The sequence below is a fragment of the Lissotriton helveticus genome, chromosome 10, assembly GCF_964261635.1.
Source record: "Lissotriton helveticus chromosome 10, aLisHel1.1, whole genome shotgun sequence".
Classification (NCBI taxonomy): Eukaryota; Metazoa; Chordata; class Amphibia; order Caudata; family Salamandridae; genus Lissotriton; species Lissotriton helveticus.
Window position 1 is genome coordinate 916,910,348 of NC_136071.1, and position 22,578 is coordinate 916,932,925.

The window sequence follows — 22,578 nt, forward strand, 5'->3', positions numbered from 1 at the left end:
CCCTGATGACTTTTCTCTGCTCTACATTACGTTTGCTCTCTACTGATGAAGGGCTAAACCCAGAAACACGTGTTTAGAGATAACAGCACTACCTATAACTACTTTGGTGAAGAACTAAAGCAACTTTGAAAGTAAGCGTACTGCATTTACCAGGATGCAATGGGGAGAACTGTGCTGGGATGAGATGCAAAATGCTCCCTCCCCCTTGTGCCTATAGCATCACCTGCTGTCTAAAATGATAGGTCCTCATCAGAAATCATTTTTCAATATTCCTATGAATAGATTAAGAAAGGTCTGGCCTCCTTGGAAGCTCGATTTGGTTCTGCTGCAATGTATGCCATTCTAAAGGCTTCAGTGCAGCATCGGTCATGGAAAGCATCTTTTTTAGTTGCTATCACTTCAGCTCGTAAGATTAGTGAAATTGGAGTCCTTTCAGCAGTGGAGCCCTAATTTCCAGCCTAATATGGTAGCCATGAGCACCCTTCCAGTTATTCCTCTGAAGGTCGTTTCAAACTTTATCAACTTTCCAGTTTTCTTAAACAATCCAACTATTCCAGCTGAGGGTTCCACTCGTTTACTTTGACAAAACCTAAGAATTATGTAAATCTAAGTAATTGTTTTATCAACTATTGCCTCATACATTTCCAAACAATGAATTCCTCATTTGCTTTTTTAATGTATTATCATTAGCAGTTAGCGAATAAACATCAGCCAGGGAATCCCAGGCTTTATTACACTAAAGAGCAAGCAAGTATTACGGCCTCGCTGAGAAACTTCTGTTATCAGACATCTTCAAAGTGTCCATTGGGAAGTAAGTACCCACCTTCACAAGATGTACAGTGAAAACTGACTAGGGCATAAATGAAGCAACTTTCAGGAATCTGTTAACTGCTCTCCCTTGTCTTGTAGTTCCTACGAATCTCCCAGGACATGCAAGTTTTGGATGACCTAAACTGAGGGCTTAGTGTCCCAACCGCGTCCAGACACCCCCACAGGATATGTCAGCCGTTAGATCAGCTAGCTCCACAGTGTCACTACCACCCACCTGTATCTTACAGTGGTGTCTGTAGTTTCCGGCAACCACTGAACAGGACAACCCTGATTCCTCACAGACCGTAGAAACCTGTACAGTATGTTTCGCTCAGACACTCATGCTTGCTTACTCTCGGAAACTACACAGGTTGGCAATTAGGACATTTCCATAAGTATTTATTGGTCCAGCAACAGTCTTGTGTAAAACATATGTGCTGTGACAATCAAGAGACAGAAGCATACAAAACAGATTGCAAGTACCAATATAGTAAATAGTAGATACATTTCTACCATGGTGCTAATAAGATGAACATAAGCAGTTCAGATAAAAACAGTAGCACTTGCATATTCCTAAAATGTGCACCCTAAGTAATTTGCCTAAATGTACCTAGCCTAGATCTGTATGTGTAGCATGTATATGTGTATATAACCAAGAAACCCCTAGGGAAGAATCATCCCCCTCACCTGATAGTCAAGGACAAAGGACCCCATCTCTGCCTCAAGGATGACACCGCGCAAGGGGTTATATACTAGAGTGGTCACTCCAGGGTTTCTTTTAGAATCAATATGTTTTGAAACCAACCACAAATGTTTTGGAAACAATCATGAATGTTTTTCCAAACAAATGCGATCTTGCACAGCTGGCTGTTGGCAAAGGATGAAAAAAGTGGTGACCGTCATACTAAATAATTATAACGCGCTTGAAGACATGTTTATGTACATCAGGTACCGAGCACCTGGTTTTGAAGAAACAGGAGCAAGCCACTAGGTAAAAGGTCACCTGTTTCAGAACCATTTTTGTTGTGTGGATGGGACAAGGGTATACATGACAGGACTAGCCTAATGGACATGACATCCTCTTTGAAGAAAATATCATTTTAGAAAATGCCAACCAGCACTTTATTCATATGAAAAAACTTGATGATCCATTAGTATGTTTCACAATAGCTTAATTTCTATAGTCATCTTGAAAATAAAAGAACTAAGCGAAGAATTCCAAAACAGAAAACCCGGAAATTAAAGTTCCCTCAGTTAGTCCTTCCAGCACAATAAATATTAATAGACAAAAAAGGTGGATTCACAAATCCCTACTTCTTCAGAGCCCCTGCAAAATAAGGATTTCTATCATTGCTTTGACAAAAAGGAAAACCCGATACAACTGAACCTTCTTGCGCCAAATTTCAAAACCATAAATCAATAAAAGATCATCGGCCCAAGAACAATTTTGAAGGAGAAGTTCATCCAACTTCAGAAAATTCTAGCGGAAAGAGGTCACAGATTCACTATTGTACTGTGGAAATAACTGACTTACTTTTCACAGGAACTAACCACTGAATCGAGAAAAGATCTTAAACCCCCTTTATAAGGTCCATTCATGTCATTCTCTAGCTTGATCAGAAATCAAATTAGTGGCATTCCCGAATAAATCTCAACCAACCTTGGTAAGAGTGGAATTCTGGTCTTCCATAATTCCTTCGGTAATTTTGAAAGAGAGCGGCTCTTCACACATAAATGGATTTAAAAAAAAACATACAGCAGATCAAATAAAGAGAACAGATGAACGAGAGCAGAAAGCAACAACACAATCTAACAACATTTGGCGCTAAGAACTCACTGCGCGCCCCTGAAAAAAAACTAACCATATGTATTAAAGATGGGGATTTTGGAATAACAATCCAACCAAATTAGAAATGTTATCATCTTGGTCTTGGATCTCCGGTAACCTGAACAGTAATAGGCTGGGGAAGGTAAACAAAGCAAACAAAAGGAGATGATGGACGGAGTGCCGAAACTTTTCAGACTCTCACACCCAGTCACAGATCTGAGATGAATTCATCATCATTCTTTAGCTCACTTCCCCATTCCCGTTTGGACCCAGCCATATGCATATCAGTCTTGACCCTGTGCCTCTTGGGAACAGTCCAGCCCTCACTGCCAGGCAGGATCCTCCCTGGACCGGAGACAAGCATTCTGGGACCTGTTTCGGGGTAACACCCCATATCAGCCAGGCTAGCTTGAATCCAGTAGCAAAGTGATCAAGGGACCCACACCTGGGCATACCCTCCCAACTTAGGGCAAACAAAGCAAGCACAATGAGATGATGGATGGAGTGCTGAAACTTTTAAAACACACCCATTTTTAAGCAGACTTCAGCTTATTGTATCATGGATACTTGTCGGCAAGGATCCCTAAAGGTTAGCACTAATTCTAGAAAACTCCCCTAAAATAGTGTCGCTCCAAGAAACATGGTCTTTTAACACCTTTGACCAAAAAGATTATTTTATATTTGAAATTCCGGCAGTAGTAGTGCGAAGAGGCCATGTAAAAGGAGTACTCTCAATTCTATTAAGGGAAGAAATATAGTGGGATCTGGAAGTGATCAATATGTCTAGCAACAATGCTCAATGTATCAAGATAAAGTACTGGAAAGAAAGACCCGTCACTGCCCAAAATGTGCTTATCTTTAACATCTACATCCCTCCACGTTCTGACCCATTAATGGTAAAACGTTTGACAATACAGAAACCATAATAGAATCAAAATGGAATCTACAAACAATACCAACAGGAGACTTTCACAGGAAATTCTCTAATGCATTTCAGAAAATATGCAGGATCAAAGAGCAAGGTGAAGCATGAGCTATCCCAGCACCGATATACCCAACTACCATAAAAGCAGATAAGCGATGGAAAATAATTCTCGAATTAGTGAACGAAATCAATGGAGTGATATTGAACGTAAGAGTATAAGGACATGTCCTATCCGCATTCACGACAAAGGGAACTTTTAGCTCCTCTTATTTAAGATTACATAATTTGCAGCCAGGACTTATTTCAAAAAGCCCTATATTTAAATTCTCAATTCACACAGGAAAGTGATCACACAATTCTGTATCTGAAGATTAAAGTTTCACTACTGCTTACCTCTCCACGGAGGTGAATGGTAACGCCGTAATAGACCAAAAAGAAGTGCAGATAATATGGAGTACAAACATCATCAATAAAATGAACGCTGCAATAATCTCTTCACTACTGGACCAACATAAGTGTCCTATTGCCCCCATAAGAGCTTTTATAAGGAATATGCTACTTACCAGTATGCATCTCTTCTTGGCATGTAGGGCTGCTGACATTTATATCTATGCATAGATCGCCGCCTAGTGTTGGGTCCGGATGATTGCACATTGTTGTCCTGGAAGAGTCTTCGAAGTATCACGAGATAGGTGGCTCCTCCCCTGGACTACAGTGCGCATGGGCATCCCCTCCATGCTCAGATTGTTTTTCGCCATTGTGGCAGCGATGGAGTGTGATAAAGTAAATGATGACCATGCGTTAGAATGAGTGTGAATGCTACAGCTGCGACAGGCACCGGGGAGGAGGGCGGGCGATATAAATGTCAGCAGCCCTACATGCCAAGAACAGATGCATACTGGTAAGTAGCATATTCCGTTCGAGGCATGTGGGCTGCTGAATTTATATCTATGCATAGAATAAATAGTAGTACCCTCCTTATTGGCGGTTGCCCGTGCCAGCTGCAGCAGTCTGAAAGACAGTTCTGAGAACAGCCTGACCTACAGCAGCTTGCTGTTTTGAGTGTACATCCACGCAGTAGTGTTTGGTGAATGTGTGTATGGTGGTCTATGTAGCTGCTCTACATATGTCCTCTAGAGGAATGTTACCTAGGAAAGCCATGGATGCCCCTAATTTGCATGTGGAATGCGCTCTTGGGGGAACTGTTAACGTGCGTTTAGCCTTTTGATAACATATCTGGATGCACCTAACAATCCATCTGGCTATACCTGATTTAGAAATTGTGTTGCCTTTGTGTTGTGGAGAGAAGGCAACGAACAGTTGTTTAGTTTTCCTGAAGTCTTTAGTTCTGTCTATGTAATACAGGAGATCCCTTTTAACATCAAGTGTGTGTAGTGCTCTGTCTGCCACTGAATCAGGATTTGGGAAGAATACAGGTAGTTCGATAGTTTGGTTAATGTGGAACTCTGAAACTACCTTGGGCATAAATTTGGGGTTGGTGCGTAGCACAACCCTGTTAGCATGAATTTGAATGAAAGGTTCCTGAATAGTGAGGGCTTGCAGCTCGCTAACTCGTCGTAGTGACGTAATTGAGACCAGAAAAGCCACTTTCCATGTGAGAAATTGTATCTCACAAGAGTGGAGAGGTTCAAATGGTGGGCCCATAAGCCTGGTGAGGACTATGTTGAGGTTCCAGACTGGCGAAGGTGGGTGTCTTGGAGGAATGACCCTTTTCAGTCCGTCCATAAATGCTTTAATGGCTGGCACTCTGAAAAGGGATAGGTGCTGTCTATTTTGAAGATAAGCCGCTATTGCTGCTAAATGTATCCTGATGGAACTATACGCTAGGTTACATCTGTGCAGGTGCAGCAAATAACATATGATGTTTTGCATGGAGGCATCAAGTGGATTTATGTTAATATTGGAGCAATAGATGACAAAACGCTTCCATTTCGCCGTGTAGCAGGCCCTGGTGGTAGGTCGCCTAGTCTCCTTTATGATGTCCATACAGTCAGGAGGCAGGTGTAGGTAGCCAAACTCTATGACCTCAGGAGCCATATTGCAAGGCTCAACTGCTGCGAATCTGGGTGCTGTATGTCTCCATGGCTCTGAGTGAGGAGACTGGGTGTGAGTCTTAGGAGCTGGTGGGGCACCACGGAGAGGTCTAGGAACGTGGTGTACCATGCCTGTCGTGCCCACGTTGGAGCAACCAGGATGAGCGTCATGGAGTGTTGCCTCAGTTTGCGTGCCACCAGCGGTATGAGTGGTGCTGGAGGAAAGACGTACGCAAATTTGTTCGACCAGTTCATCCATATCGCATTGCCCTGAGACTGCCGGTGTGGGAACCTGGCGGAGAAGGCGCGGCATTTTGCGTTTTCGTGTGTAGAGCGAAGAGGTCTATCTCTGGATGACCCCACTGCTGGAAATATGGCTGGAGCACCGAGGGATGTATCTCCCACTCGTGCATTTGATGGCTGTGTCTGCTGAGCAGATCCGCCATCTGGTTGTCTTTGCCTGGGAGGTGTTCCGCCATGAGGAACATGTTCCTCTGAATGGCCCACTTCCACATGCACTGTGCTAGGTGTGACAATTGTGGGGAGTGTGTCCCTCCCTGCTTCTGGATGTAATACATCGCAGTCATGTTGTCCGTCCGGATCAACACGACTTTGTTGCAGAGATGCAACTTGAATGCCTTCATTGCCATGAACATTGCCATCAGTTCTAGTAGGTTGATGTGCATTTTCTGCTGTTGCGGTGTCCATAGTCCCTGCACTGTATAGTGGAGGACATGCGCTCCCCAGCCCTGGAGAGATGCGTCCGTCGTCAGTACTATCTGTGGCACAGGCTCTTGGAACGGTCGTCCCCTGCAAAGGTTTTGTGTGTTCCACCAATGCAGAGAGTTGTATGCACGACCGGTCACCAACACTAGGTCTTCCAGCCGTCCTTGAGCCTGGTTCCACTGGCGTGCTAAGCATTCTTGAAGCGGACGCATGTGTAGCCTTGCGTGGGGGACTATAAAGATGCAGGAGGCCATCATGCCTATCAGTTGCATGAACACCTGCGCCGGGAGTGAGTGTTGTGGCCTGAATTTTTGAATGAGCACTCGCATGCTGTTGACTCTCGCTGAGTTTGGTTGCGCTGTGGCAGCGAGCGTGTTTATTTCCGCGCCTAGGTACTGCTGTACATGTGCGGGGTGAAGATGGGACTTTTGGTAATTGAGCGAAAATCCCAGACTGTGTAGGAGGTGAATTGTGCGGGACATGTGGTCGGCACACTGCTGGGCTGACTTTGCCTGTACAAGCCAGTCGTCCAGATACGGATAGACATGGATGTGTTGCCGCCGAAGATGCGCGGCCACTGTCGCTAGACACTTTGTAAACACTCTGGGGGCTGTAGTGACCCCGAAAGGCAGGACTTTGAACTGGTAATGCTGGTTGTTGATGGTGAACCTGAGATATTTCCTGTGACTGGGCTGAATGGGAATGTGGAAGTAGGCATCCTTCAGATCTAATGTTGCTAGGAAATCTCCTTGACTGAGCAATGGCAGAACTTGCTGTAACGTTAGCATGTGAAAGTGTTCTGACAGGATGTATTGGTTCAGAGGTCTGAGGTCTAGAATGGGCCGTAGAGACCCATCTTTCTTTGGGATTAAGAAGTACAGTGAGTACACCCCTGTACCCTGCTGTTCTAAAGGCATGAGTCCTATGGCGCCTTTTTGCAGCATGGATATGACTTCCTGCTGCAATAAGTGCATGTGCTCGGCGGACTTAGGACGGTGCCTTGGAGGTATGTTGGGTGGAGTGGAGGTCAGTTCTAGACAATAACCGTGTAGTATAAGTTGTCTCACCCACCTGTCCGTGGTAATGCTTTCCCAGACTGGCAGGAACTGCTGGAGTCTCCCCCCGACCGGTGTTATATGGTCGGGGGGCAGTGACAAGACGTCACTGCTTGTTAGTGGCGGAGGATCTGGTATTATTATTTCCACGTCCTCTGCCCTTGCTGCTGTTCCCACGGTATCCACCCCTATTGTTCTTGTTGTAGGTGGTTTGTGTGCCCCCTTGGTGTATTGGGCTTGTTGCGACGCTTGTCCTCTTGAGGCTCCCCTGTTACCGGAGCGACGAAAGGAACCGCCCCTGAGCTGCTGAGACTGCAGAGCTCCCATGGATTTTGCAGTTTCAGTGTCCTTCTTAATCTTTTCAAGAGTGGTGTCCACCTCCGGACCGAACAGGAAGTCAGGGTTTACTGGCTGATTGAGCAGGGTAGTTTGGATCTCCGACTTAAATCCAGAGATGCGGAGCCAGGCATGCCCTCTGAGCATAACGCTAGTGTTTATGGCCCTAGCTGCAGTGTCGGCTGCATCCAACGCGCACTTAATGGACGCGTTGGAGATTAACTTCCCTTCTTGTATAAGTATTTCTGCCCCTTCTTTATAAGCATCTGGCAGGTGTTGCAGTAACTGCTCTAACGTGTCATAGTGTGCCCTGTCATATCGTGCCAACAGGGCCTGGGTATTGGAGATTCTCCAAAGATTAGCAGCTTGAGCTGCCACACGTTTTCCAGAGGCCTCTAAGATCTTGGACTCTTTGTCCGGAGGAGGAGCATCACCCGTTGTCTGAGAGTTCGCTCTTTTGCGAGCATTAGCCACCACTAAGGAGTCCAGTGGGAGTTGGCCCTTGATGTAGGTAGGATCCACGGGCGCAGGCCGGTACTTCCTCTCAATTCTTGGGTTCACCACCCTTGCTTTAGGGGGCTCTTTAAAAATGTCACTTGCATGTTTGAGCACACCTTTGAGCATAGGCAGAGTTTTTATAGACCTTTCTGATGTGGAGAACGTATCAAAAAGAAAGTCTTCCTCCACTGGGTCAGCGTGCATATCTACGTCATGGTTATGTGCCGCCCTCTCAATCAGTGCGGGGAACGCAGCAGTATCTTCAGTAGGCGAAGGCTTGATAGCATATGAAAGAGTATCAGGGGTGGTGTGTGGCTCAGCAGGGTCCACAGTGTCAGCCCACGGCTGGGACTCATCTTGATCAGTATCCATGGGATAGTTAAACTGGTCCTCATTGTCCCCTTCCTCCACATCCTCAGTGACATTTGTGGGAGAGTAGGTATAGTCCTGAGCATATGATTGCATGGGCTCATAAAGAACAGGAGAGGTGGTAGAGTCTCTCTTTTTCTTCAGTGGTATCCTATAATGTTCCATAGGCGCTTCAGGCCTGATCTTACGCTTGTAAATGGTGAGTCGACCCGATTCGGAGTCGATGTAGAGTTTTGACTGGTCGTCATGGGACGGTGGCTGGAACACAACGTATTCCGACCGAGGCTGAGTGGTTGCGGCAACTGACGTCGACTTGGAGGAGTCGGTAGCCTGAGTATGTTGAATGGGTTTAGGCCGTGCTGTTGGGGGTAGTCCGAACTTTATCGGCGTCGTAAGCATCGGCGTCGGACTGATCTTCTTCGATGGAGTCGGTGTCTTTGATTCGACCGACTTCGACAGCTCAGCGCGTTTGAGGCCGTGCGTCGATTCGAGCCGTTGCTGCGCAGCAGGAACGCCCTTGGGCTTCGACGCGGTAGTGTCTTTCGATCCAACTTTCGGCTTTGGGTCAAAGGCTTTGACCAACGGTGGCTTTTTTGTTTTCGGATCGATGGTCTTCTGGGCCTCGAGTCCTTCGGAAGAGCCGCCATCTTTGGAACCGGAAGTGGACGTCGGCGGGAGCGTGACATGTTTTACTGCAGACACAGGCGCAGTCGATCCGATCCTTGGTTCGACGCCCCCTTTCGATCCCAAGGGGTCGAGTGCACGTTTCGACTTGGAATGTTCTGAAGTCGTCGAGCCGATGGTTGGTTTAACCAGTGTCGGTTTCGATTTGGTGTCTTTTGGTTTAGATTCCTCCACTGAGTGTGGTCGATCGACCGATGGCTCTTTGGAAATGTTCTTAGTCGGGCCTTGAAGCGGGACTAGAGAACGGTGTTGAAGATCTTGGCTAAGGCCTTCCGGCGATGCCTCGACCTGAGCCGTGGAAGAGTCTTTATGAGGCCCCGCTACTGCGGTTGGGCCTAGCTCCTCGCTTGAGTCGTCATCGACGGCTCCGATAGGTTGTACGTTGTCTCCTACCTCAACGATGTCTGCATCATGGACGTAGAGTTCTTCCTCGTCCTCGGTGGAGTCTGGCTCAGACGCAGGATCCGAGTGCTCCGGATCCTCTTCTTGTAAATGTTCTTCGTCGTCACCACCGAAGATGTTCTCCGGGTCTGGCGCCGATTCCCGCGCCAACTGTCGTGCAGCGCGTCGAAGACGGAGAGTTTTCTTTGACCTGAATTTCAAACAGGCCATGCAGCTGTCTTTGTCGTGGTCCGGTGAGAGACATTTGTTGCACACCGGGTGCACGTCGATGTGTGGATATTTAGAGTTGCAGACGGGGCAGCGCTTGAACGGACTCCGTTTCATCGATCGTCGAGGGGCCTTTGGTGTCGAAGGCAAAAACGTCTTCCGAAGTCTAGTTCAAAGAACTGGAAGGTAAAAGGCACCGAACGAAAGACAATACCGACGCCCCTAAGGCCTTTTGGCCTCGAGAAAGAATAATTAGTATATATTCCGAACTTGAGTTAAGAAGTACATCCGAACCCAATGGCGGAAAAAAACAATCTGAGCATGGAGGGGATGCCCATGCGCACTGTAGTCCAGGGGAGGAGCCACCTATCTCGTGATACTTCGAAGACTCTCCCAGGACAACAATGTGCAATCATCCGGACCCAACACTAGGCGGCGATCTATGCATAGATATAAATTCAGCAGCCCACATGCCTCGAACATACTGTTTCCTCCGTTGTGAGCTCACTTCAGAAAATATCAGATTTCCGGGAAAAGGAGATCAATAGACCAAATAGAAAGTCATCAGATCAAGCAACAAATCAATTTAAATAAATTAATTAGACTACAATTTCTGAATTATTGAGTGGACAGGCAGAATGAAATGTCAAAGTACAAAAAACTCATAAACTGAAAAAAAAAGAAGTAATCAAGAACTAAAGGATAACAACTGGGTGCACCTCCAAGTAGTAGTCAAGAAAAAACAGAACATTCTGGAGCATATTAGCTAAAGCAACAGAAACAAAAAAATCCTTACAAGCCTCTCCCATATCGTCGCTTGATTGAGAAATAGATATTCTTGACCTATATAAAATAAAGAAGATCTCAGACAACTCTGGCAAACTCAATCATATGAAGATTAAAAACGCCCAGGATATCTCAGCACCAAATGAACAACAAACTGCTCAAAATATAAAAGATGCCAGATCTTCTGCAGCGATGGGTCCTGACAAAATCACAGTAAAAGTCCTTCAGAGCAATACAGAAGAATGGAGTACATTTCTAGTCCCCATATTTTCTTACTGTTACAAACTGGTAAAATCCCAAATTCATGACATGGAGAATTATGATACCACTCTTGAAAAAAGGCTCTTGCTTAATACCCAGTAATTACCGTCAAATTGCTCTATTGGATGCAACTGGGAAGATACTTGCCGCCAGTGTCTTGGAACAATTGAAAGGCTGGGCTTTTTCCAGAGGGGTTAACCCAGGACTCATGCCAGATTTCGTCCAAAACACTAAAAGATAACACTGCAGACGATTATTGACAAATATGTAATGCTGAAATGACAGGTTGTTTACAGTGTGTTTGTAGATTTTACAACAGCTTTTGACTGAGTAGACAGACCCACACTATGGAAGAAATTAGAGAAGATGGGAATACCTGAAAATCTTTTAAGGATAGTCATTTCACTATACTCAGCCACTTGGTGTAGAGTACAAAAGGGCCTAACCTGAATAATAACCACACCGAATAGCTTAAAACAGGGCTATCTTTTGGCATATCTTCTATTTTTCCTATCTATCAGCGACCTCCCTGATTCTTTTTAAAAATAAATAACTTTCCTTCACAAATAGCATCTACAAACGTGCATATTTTAATGTATGCCGATGATGTGGCTATATTTGATCTTACACTGATCAGCCTACAGCAAAAATTAAATGTATTATTTAGCCATACTGAGATTTTTTTTATTTTAAAGCAAACATTCTTAAGAGGAATTTTTTTTATTTTTTTTTTAAACTCATTTTGACTGGATACTTGGTTAAAGGCCAATAGAGGTAGCTAAAGAACATACCGACCTGCAGAGAATCTTCACGCAAACCCTACAAGATTCCTCCCATTTTCAACACATAAGCCTTAAAGCAGATGCTCACTTTGGCGCGCTTAAGAGATTAATTTCTTCCTTTGGTCACAGGCATTTTTATTCCCCGATAGAGGTCTACCGTATGAAACAACCCCCTATTTTACGTATGTTCTCGAAAGCATTCAAAGTAATAAATGTCAAGGTACAAATACGAGACAAAAATGATAATGGTTGATCAATCGGTTACATTCCAAGCATTGCTCCTCGAGTTGTCCATAGGTAGCTCCTTCGCTAGAGCAACATAATAAGATGTGCGGATAATGTATTACACGCCGAAGTAGGATCCTTAAGGGCCCTTACTAAAACTTGAGATATTTAAAAACGGTTGGTGTAATATACTTTGAACAAGAATCTTAAAATAGCGTTAGATCTTTCTCACTGCACTATAGCACTTTTAAAGTCTTGGACCCCTGCACTCCTAAGGTTGTTTTTGAAAACCCTGACTCCAAGAATAAGCTATGAGCTCGATGTCAAGCACTGTTCCAAGTTATCACAGTATACACACTATGCAGACACTATAAAATACAAGACTCAGCAAGGATACTTATGGTTCAAATTAGTACACAGGGTGTGATGCAGTATTATCCTAATGCGGTTGGGGATTTTACCACTAAAAGCTTTTACAAAAATTCTGGCAATATTACAGGATTATGTGATCTTTGCAATTGAGGTGTGCAAGATACATCTCATACTATTTGCTTGCCCAGATATAACCTTGGTAGAGGTAAGATGTCGCTTTTTAAAACCTACAAGTCTTAGATAGAATATAACTACAGTACAAGGCTTACTAAGGCTTTTTAGATCTCCACCCAATGTATTTGTCTGCTATAATTTGTTTACATGTTTAAAATGTTTTTAAAATATATTTTAAAGACGATACATTGTGATCTGTTTTATAATGGAAATTTAAAATGCACTTTTATCTTTTTTGTTGACCACAGTAGAGGTCTAAATCAAATACAAGTCTATCTATCTGTCTATCTATCTTGTATTGACTGTGAGTCTTGAGGGCTGTTGAAATTGTTTTTATTAATATCCAATGGCACCTTGCACTTTATAAAGAAATATGACCTATTGTAAACGTGGATGGTATCAGGCACTTAAAATGCTATTAGATTGTGCTGATAGTTTGAATTGTATCTTATTGGTTTTTATCTGGTTGAATTCATGTACTAGATTTCTTTTTTAAAGTGTTTGTTTTATTTTGTTTTATTCTGTGAACTTTATATGCTTTGGAAACATTGTGAAATAAAGACTTTTTGGGCAAACTGCTCTCTTTACACTTTATTGTACAATCAGTTTTGGTCTTTTTCTTGTACTTTGTAACCAAGAACTGCTGGGGAGATGTCTGAAGCTTGCTTTTCTATTCTATCACATATTACTGTAAATCAGCATCCTTGGATGCAGAAGAAATTGTTACTTATTTGCAGTCCTGGTTCTGCATCATAGGCATGTTAAGTGAAATAGTAAAGGACCTGCCCTCCAATCCAGCTTCGACTGTAAACAAACCGCATGCTTTGCTAAGGAGATTCAGGCTAAAATTCAGAACACTTTGCTACAGTAAGCTTTTGAGACTGCTCATCTCAAATAGGTAATGCTGGAATATTCACACTCAGATCAATAGCAGTAAAGTATATAACTCTTCTAATTTACTACTATCAGGCTGTGCTTTTCATCTTTATTGAGACATGTTAAGTAGCAGGTTGTGCTCCAATTTACTTTTGAGAAGGGATTTAGATTTATTAAACAAATTACAAATGGGCAAAATTGTTCCTGGATAGGTTTACCGAGGGTAATTTTCTGCATTTGGGCATGCAGGACTTTTCATCTTATGACAATATGAAATAATGGAATAAATCTAAGAATTGTGACTGTAAATGAAGATTATTGCAGAAACCAAGTTACCTGCCAGTCGGATATATCACATACTAGGCTCTAGCTAAGAAGACAATTGCATAGGTTTGCAGACTTAAGCATGATGCACATAGATAGCTGCCTGTACTTAAGTTAGCTTACCTGTCGTCAAGTACAGTTATGATTTCTCCCGCCTTGAATGTTAACTCATTATCTTCAGCAGCTTCAAAATCATAGATAGCTTGAACCTTTCGGCCCTCAGGCTTATATGCAAAGAGGCTGGAAGTACTTGGATAAAGCTGTTGCCTTTGTTCTTTTAATGATAATTCAATGGCTGAAAAATAGGATGAGTCATGTGAATACAGAACATCTTTGAACATATATACGTTGCCTTACACATATTACCTGGCAGCAATACGCCAGCTCTTCCACAAACAAAGCCAAATAATGGGGATTGACAAAATCAGATTGTTAGGTTTATCTAACCTGAAGAACATCACAAGTGGTTTTAGAATTTAGGGGGTTATGGCAATCACATAGCTCAATCGATTGATAAATTAGCAAGCAATCGGACAGGAGGGGCCCAATACAAACAAGCATTGGAAATGCAATAGGTCTCGCAGCATTAGAGTTAGTGCATTTAGAATTGTTTATGGGTTTTTTGTTGTAAATCTTTTGCATTTTTATTTTTTGTAGCCAATGCTAAAGAATTACAAATCAAAAAAGCAATAAACATTTGTAAAAGCTTTAACTAAAAATCCTGTGAGACCTATTGCACTGTGTGAGGGTGAGGTGTTGAGGGTGAGTGAGGGTGGGGGTGAGTGAGGAGTTGAGTGTGAGTGAGGTGTTGAGGGTGAGTTTTGTTGGATGAAAAAAACTTTAGGACCATAATTAAATCAGGTTATAAGTTTGCTTTCAAATCTTCCCTTTCCACATAAATGTCTCAGCGCTCTATTTACATAAATGCACTGTTTAATCCAGCAGTTTTTGCACTAGTAGATACAAATGCTGTAAATTGTACATAACTTGGCATGTAGACTTTTCTTTGAACTTTCACGTGTTTGTTCACACATACATGCCGGTACAGTAGCATGCATGCAGTTCTCCAATACATTATATGATATTGAATATCATATGTCTGTGACGGCAATATATTATTCTTATGGACGTAATGTGTATTTACACGTGTTTACATTTTGTGTGTGTGTGTATACATGTATAAATACACACGCAATCACAAAAACCCGCAAACAATTATTTGATGTCAGCAGTCATTCGTGCAGTCTTGTCATGCGAGATCAAATCAGGCGCTATGCTGATGAAAACGCTTGCATATGGTGGGTGGATTAAGGGCCAGAGACTCCTTTTTGTCATGGAAATGTTTTTGTTTACTTCATCTCATAGCATTTCTCACACTTGGCTTGTTTTGTGTCGCCTCTCAATGGCTACACGATCAAATGAATGGATTTAATTTTGCCGAATGAGGGGGGCAGCCCTCCCCTCAAAGGCGCGACACTGCGTCCCCGCGAGGAATGTTAACGCGGGTTTTATTGTGGGGCGCTGAATGGGGAGCGCCTTTCACGGCATAGCCCCCCGAAATGCAACAATTTAAATAACTGCTTAGACCCCAGAAGGCCGCGGTCAACACGGGTCGCATTCCTGGTCCGTGAAAACACACTTAGCTGATAGAGTTATGTAAAACGTATCCCGAGACAGTAATTTAGTGTGAAGACATAAGTTTTATTTTGTAACACTTTGCCGCCGGGGCATGGAATGCCAGAAATTGCAGTGGTGCAAACTGTTATGTAAAGCCGCAAATGAAACACTTGCACGGAGTTTGCAGATTGGAAGGGAGCTCGTGTTCAGACAGCCTTGAAATGTGTAAACATTGTGGTAGAAGAATGGGGGGAAGGGGGGGGGGGGGGATAATCCCAGGCACTACAGTCGTGATAAAAATACAAGAGCCCCCATTTTTTTAGCTTTTAATTTTGGAGGACCTGGATATGCCTTTAAACAAAATGAGGTTGACTGGCTCTGCGGTACTAGTTCGCTGAAGAAACCCGCTTTGAATAGGTTTTCACCTAACCCTCTATTGAACATGCCCTCTGCCAGGCCACTCTGGGTAGGAAATGACACTTTTAGCCATATAACTAATTCTAGAAGACATTTTCTGATCTTATAACGCCAGACATTCGCATGAAGTGAGTCTCGCTCGTTGTGTTGTCGGACAGGGCATAGACAGTAAAAGTACCATGACATTATATTGCAAAAAAGGCAGAGTTCTGATACTCGGAGGCTGAGGCCAGTAAAGATTTAATTTCTCGAAAAAAGAGAATGCTAACTGAGTTTGATTGGCTGTTAAATGAAGGGCGAGATCCAATTACTTGTCCGGGACTTGAAATGATTATTGTGCATGGGCCGTGGCTGGTGCAGGGAAGCCCACACACGGTGGTTTCGGCCTTGCAGCTTGAGAGCACTTAGAAACACAATAGGCGGATGTTAACTCGTTTCAGATTGTTGGAGGTCCCCATTTAATGCCAAACAATGAACTGAAATGCAACGCTTTCAATGGACTGCAAGCAGAGCAGGACGTTTAAAAATGCGAGGGCACAACTATTTAGGGGCACCAACTCACCCAATCCGTTTCTCAGAAAAGTTACGTATTTACAAACCACAGGGCGAGTAATAAGCACAGCAGTGTTAATGGCGATTCACAATAATGATGTATATTTGAGGTAACAGGAGCTACTCCTTTAACAAAAAATATCAACTAATGTATGTTTAAGGGGATGCAGAGCTGGCTCGAGCATCCTTTAAGATGTGCACTGGTTGCCGTTTTATTTTCGGAAGCCAAAGATAGTGTAGGCTTTCCCATTACGGAAAGTCGTGCTTGCTCGCCCTACATAAGAGACAGGGGCAGGCAGGAACAAGACGGAGGGAAGAGAGGGGAGGGGGGAGGAGAAATGCGACACGGCGGGAAGGGGAGGGGGCGGAGCGGGTACAATAAACAAGACGGAGGGAAGAGAGGGGAGGGGGGAGGAGAAGTGCGACAGGGGAAATGCGAGACGGCGGGAAGGGGAGGGGGCGGAGCGGGTAAGAAAAGTTACGTATTTACAAACCACAGGGCGAGTAATAAGCACAGCAGTGTTAATGGCGATTCACAATAATGATGTATATTTGAGGTAACAGGAGCTACTCCTTTAACAAAAAATATCAACTAATGTATGTTTAAGGGGATGCAGAGCTGGCTCGAGCATCCTTTAAGATGTGCACTGGTTGCCGTTTTATTTTCGGAAGCCAAAGATAGTGTAGGCTTTCCCATTACGGAAAGTCGTGCTTGCTCGCCCTACATAAGAGACAGGGGCAGGCAGGAACAAGACGGAGGGAAGAGAGGGGAGGGGGGAGGCAGGATGACTCAGGGGAGGGGGCGGAGCGGGGCAGAGCGGCATGTGGGTGTGAAGAAGCCGGGCCTTTGAAGTGAAGCTAAGCTTCACTTCAAAGGTGTCGGAGGAATGCGGGCGGCTGTGCACGCGCTTTTAAGCTCAATGCACATGCGCATTGAGCTTAAAAGTCACGGGCACTGCAAGGAATCGCCACGATTCCTTGCAAGTTAGATAAAGAGTAGATGAGCCCCTATAGTCTCGCTTGCTCGATGCGCATGCGCATCGACAGGCGAGACCTAAAAAGTGAGGAAAGAAATGTTCTGCACCAATTCCAAATTAGTCTATCTTCAATCTTAGAATCAGCGTTACAACTCTATTCACATATAAATTGTGAAGAATTTAATTAAAGGCAAATTTATGAAATGCCATATCTGAAACTTTTCACATTAGAGAACAACACACTCATGCCTACAAAAATGGATTAGTCCACCAAACAAAACAAAAATAATGCAAGCTACTAGAGAAACAGACTACTACGGTAATCACTATTTAAGAGGTAGTTTAGAATCAAATAAGTGACAATGTAAGAATCCTTGTTGGAACTAAAAGTTAAAGTCTTTAAAACCTCATAACATAATCGAGCTCTCAAAGATCCATTTTGAAAAGAGAGTGATACCTAGCCAACTGCACTGGAAAATGTTATACAAAAGATCTGTTGCTTCAAGATACTGCTTCCTGATGATACAATCAACTATTCAGATATATTAGATTGGAGTCCAGAAGCTCTGGTCTCAAGGGAAATATATGAGGAAAAACACAATGTCAAAGTGACACCACAATGAAAACTGGCGATGACCAATGCACACAACAAAGAATAGACTCCTACTAACAGATTGGCTATCCTCAAGAATTCGAAAAGGAGACAGATAAACACAATTTAGGCACATCTTACTATGTCACAAAAACACATCTCAATTATAACTACAGCTAGCAGGATCCCCGAGTGAGATGAACATTAGTTTCTGGATTATGTGGCGATTTTCAGGTCATGACTTTGAAGATGACCAAGCAGGCTCAGTCTTTTATCCTTCCAAATGTATGCAAGTAAAATGAGTAACATTATGTTCTGTAATAGCAAGCCATGTTACTTAAAGTACTTACAAACAGATGTATGTATTAAGTTATTCATGAAAACAAGGGCTTAATATTATTATTAAAGATCTCACCTCATAGTTATGTTTCATTCCACACTTCTATTTATAAGTACTGTAAATAACTGGTTTTGCTTTTACCAATTCCCCCTTTTTTAGGTCTCACCTGCCGATGCGCTTGCGCATTCGAGCTGGCGAAAGATATAGGGGCTTATCCAGAGTTAAACCAAACTGGCAATTTGATGCAGTGCCCGTGCGCTTTTAGGTCAATGCGCAAGCGCATTGACCTAAAAAGCACGTGCACATCAAAGCCAGCCATCTGTTCCCCAGCTTGGTGCCGCCAGCACCTCCCCTCTCTCCCCAGCTTGGTGCCGCAAACAGCTCTTCTAAGGTATCCGCTCCGCCCCCTGCTGTTCCCTCCCACTCGCTCGCACATCAAAGGCTGCTCACTCAAACACCAACCTCTCCTTGTACTTTGTTCGTTTTTTGTAACCTGCACACACGTCACTCTTTTGAGTATTTTCCAAAATGTCTTACTTTTTCGATCTGTAATTAGACCGACTTTTCTTCATTGTCTGCCTCAAGCTTCTCCCAGCAGGCAGCCCACCAACCTCCCTCTCCCTATGGTCGCCGCCACAGCAATGCCGAGAGAGCTTCACACTCGTGCTCAGAGGCCTCCAGACCCCCCCATCTCTCCTCCCAGCACGTTTCTTATGCTCTTCTCTTCCGTTTCGGTGCCTGCCATTTATTGCCGCGTTATACCTCTCCTTGTACTTTGTTCGTTTTTGTAACCTGCACACACGTCAATTTTTTGAGTATTTTCCAAAATGTCTTACTTTTTCGATCTGTAATTAGACCGACTTTTCTTCATTGTCTGCCCCAAGCTTCTCCCAGCAGGCAGCCCACCCCCTCCCTCTCCATATGGTCCCTCGAGCTGCAGGCAGCCCACCCCCTCCCTCTCCATATGGTCGCTCGAGTTGCAGGCAGCCCACCCCCTCCCTCTCCAGCGCCTGCCTTCTCTCTGCCCACGCGGCGCGCCTTTTCTATTCATTTGTGCCTCGTTTATTTTTTATTTATTGTATACTTGGCTCGTTCCTCCATTGTCCTATAGCCCTTTTCGTTTTTTGTATTTCCTTCTGCAGTCTGGCACTCTTATCTTATAGAAAGCCAGTAACTTCAATGAAGGGTCACGTAAAGTTCACTTAAACTTAACCCAAGCACATTCACAAACATTCTTCACTGTAAATGCATTTTCCAGGGAGCATGTTACAGTTTTTAAAGTTCTGCTAATAATTTCGTCCTCTTCGTGCAGCTGGTCAGTCTCAAGCACCTCCGTTGCTCCCTCACCCCGCCGACTATCCATTCTGCCCCCCACTCCCCCATCGGCTCTTTTGTTGCTCTCCAACACCTAGTGTTCCTTTAAAAAATAAAATGGTATTCTTTAGAGAAGTCTTTCCAGCTGTCGTTTGCCTCTGGCCCGTTGCTTATTACAAAATGTGTATTTGTGTAAAACAAAGAAATCTACTCACGTTTCTATTATTATTGCTGTTATGATGAGAACTGCTGAGAACTGCTTATACACTTAAAGTAAATAAATAAATAATTAATTTTCGCAGAAGAACAAATAGTCTACTGAAAAACTAGACAGTAAGAGATGTTGCCTGGATCATGTGCCCAGAAATGAATTGCAGGATAGAAAGGCAATATTCATTTGATCATTTTATTTCCTCATTTGTGGCCGTGTGTATACTAGGTGCCCACACGAAGACATTAACTCACATATTGCTCTGACGTTTTGTGGCACTGAAATTATTCCCAGCACAAAGCTGAAGCATGCTCTTCATTGTTACCTTTTACCATTCTGATTACACTGTAATCTAGTTTTCATTTGCGCAGCTACAATTATTAAAATAATAATTAGCAAGTGTTACTTTGGAACCGGCAACTGGCGCCACTGGGGACAAGGCAGATAGAGCCATTCTTATAGGGGTACCCCCTCCCTTCTCCGTTAGCAGCGCGTGCATCCGCCTTCTCCAGCTCTTTCCTCTCTGCTTGAAACAGACAACAGACGCCAGTGGGCAACAACAGAGACATCCTGCTTGACAATGGGTTTGTCAATTACGTGTTAACACTAAACCGACCCGAGGTGCCAGGAGAGCACAAGCTACACAGAGACATCCGCCTTTATTGATGTCCTTAATTCACGCTTTACTCGGACCATTTTGAACAAGCAAAAAAAAGAATGTACTTTTTATTAAAGGATACTGTCTTAGACAGTATTGTTAGCGTGGTCACATTTTATTATAAACATGGTGGAATACTTTCAGCCTTTCACTATATTGAAATTAAAATCGGTATGAAAGCACATTTAACAGTATATTTCGTTTTTAAATATGGCATTTCAATTTAGCAACTTTAAACCGTTCATGATTTAAAACATCACACACTGCAATAGCTTATAATCTCTCTGCTTCCCTATCTCTTCCTTCTCTAATTCTCGTTATACTGCAATAACTCTACTCTTATACTATTTTGGAGGCTCTCTCTTCCATCCTTTCTTGCCTTCCTTTTCTTTCTTCCATTCCTTCCTTTCCTCCCTCCCTTTCATTCCTTTCTTTATTTCCTTCCTCCCTTCTTCCTTCTTTCTTTCATTCTTTCTTTCTCCCCTCCACATTATCACTCAGCGCCACCACAGCACCACTCAGCGCCACCACAGCACCACTCAGCGCCACCACAGCATCACTCAGCACAACCACAGCATCACTCAGCGCAACCACAGCATCACTCAGCGCAACCACAGCATCACTCAGAGCAACCACAGCATCACTCAGCGCAACCACAGCATCACTCAGCGCAACCACAGCATCACTCAGCGCAACCACAGCATCACTCAGCGCAACCACAGCATCACTCAGCGCAACCACAGCACCACTCAGCGCAACCACAGCACCACTCAGCGCAACCACAGCATCACTCAGCGCCACCACAGCACCACTCAGCACCACTCAGCGCCACCACAGCACCACTCAGCGCCACCACAGCATCACTCAGCGCAACCACAGCATCACTCAGCGCAACCACAGCATCACTCAGCGCAACCACAGCATCACTCAGCGCAACCACAGCATCACTCAGCGCAACCACAGCATCACTCAGCGCAACCACAGCATCACTCAGCGCAACCACAGCATCACTCAGCGCAACCACAGCATCACTCAGCGCAACCACAGCATCACTCAGCCCAACCACAGCATCACTCAGCCCAACCACAGCATCACTCAGCGCAACCACAGCATCACTCAGCGCAACCACAGCACCACTCAGCGCAACCACAGCACCACTCAGCGCAACCACAGCACCACTCAGCGCAACCACAGCACCACTCAGCGCAACCACAGCATCACTCAGCGCAACCACAGCATCACTCAGCGCAACCACAGCATCACTCAGCGCAACCACAGCATCACTCAGCGCAACCACAGCATCACTCAGCGCAACCACAGCATCACTCAGCGCAACCACAGCATCACTCAGCGCAACCACAGCATCACTCAGCGCAACCACAGCATCACTCAGCGCAACCACAGCATCACTCAGCGCAACTACAGCATCACTCAGCACCACCACAGCATCACTGGTTCAAATATGTTCTTTCATTGTTTCAAGCTGTTTTCAAGCTTTCACGCTTTATTACAAATCATAAAAAAAGTTTATTTCACTTCTGTTCTTGGATTTTCGTCACAATTATAAACACTGAACATAATCTTCACAAAAGTTATTTACAAAAGTTTAAGTTATTGCCATTACAAATTAAATAAATTATTTAAGTATTAATTATTTAAAAAATCAAAAGCCATTGTTATTTGTAATATCAATACATCTAAGTCACGTAAATACAAAACATGTTGCATTACAAATGCTATAGGTGTCACATTTGCAAAAGTTATAACTATTGGCATTGTAAATGAAAAAGCTATTAATTTAGCTATTTTAAAAAGTAACACATAAATAAAAAAATAAAAGATTTATAAGACCAATAGCTCAAATATTCCTAATGCGAGACCTATTGCATTTCCAATGCTTGTTCTATTCTTAGACTTGATTCTTTTTATCAGTGACTATTTTGTTACACAACTGCTGGGCAGATTTTCACTTATTAAATCTTGCATGGCATAAACTTAATATTTATGAGTGAAACTCTGGAAAGCATTAGTATTACAAAATAGTCACAGAGAAAGAAGCGAGGGAAATAATGGAATCAAGAAAGGGGAGAAAATTGGGGTGGATAATGAAAGAGAGCATAGATAAGATGGCTTGGTATTCTGCAAACTGCGCACAACGGCTCAGGAGCACAGAGGGAGAATAAGAGTGAAAACAAGCAACCTTAAT

At 43.7% G+C, this 22,578-nt stretch overlaps 1 protein-coding gene across 2 annotated transcripts in view; it reads right to left on the reverse strand.

The window, feature by feature from the left end:
* The window catches only part of STAM (signal transducing adaptor molecule), a 247,460-nt gene that overhangs the window by 142,720 nt on the left and 82,162 nt on the right, over positions 1–22,578 (reverse strand). For both annotated transcript variants that reach the window (XM_078663570.1, XM_078663571.1), the window contains one exon: positions 13,818–13,989. In XM_078663570.1, the coding sequence (XP_078519696.1) occupies positions 13,818–13,989 (172 nt within the window). The remainder of the gene's footprint in view (positions 1–13,817; positions 13,990–22,578) is intronic.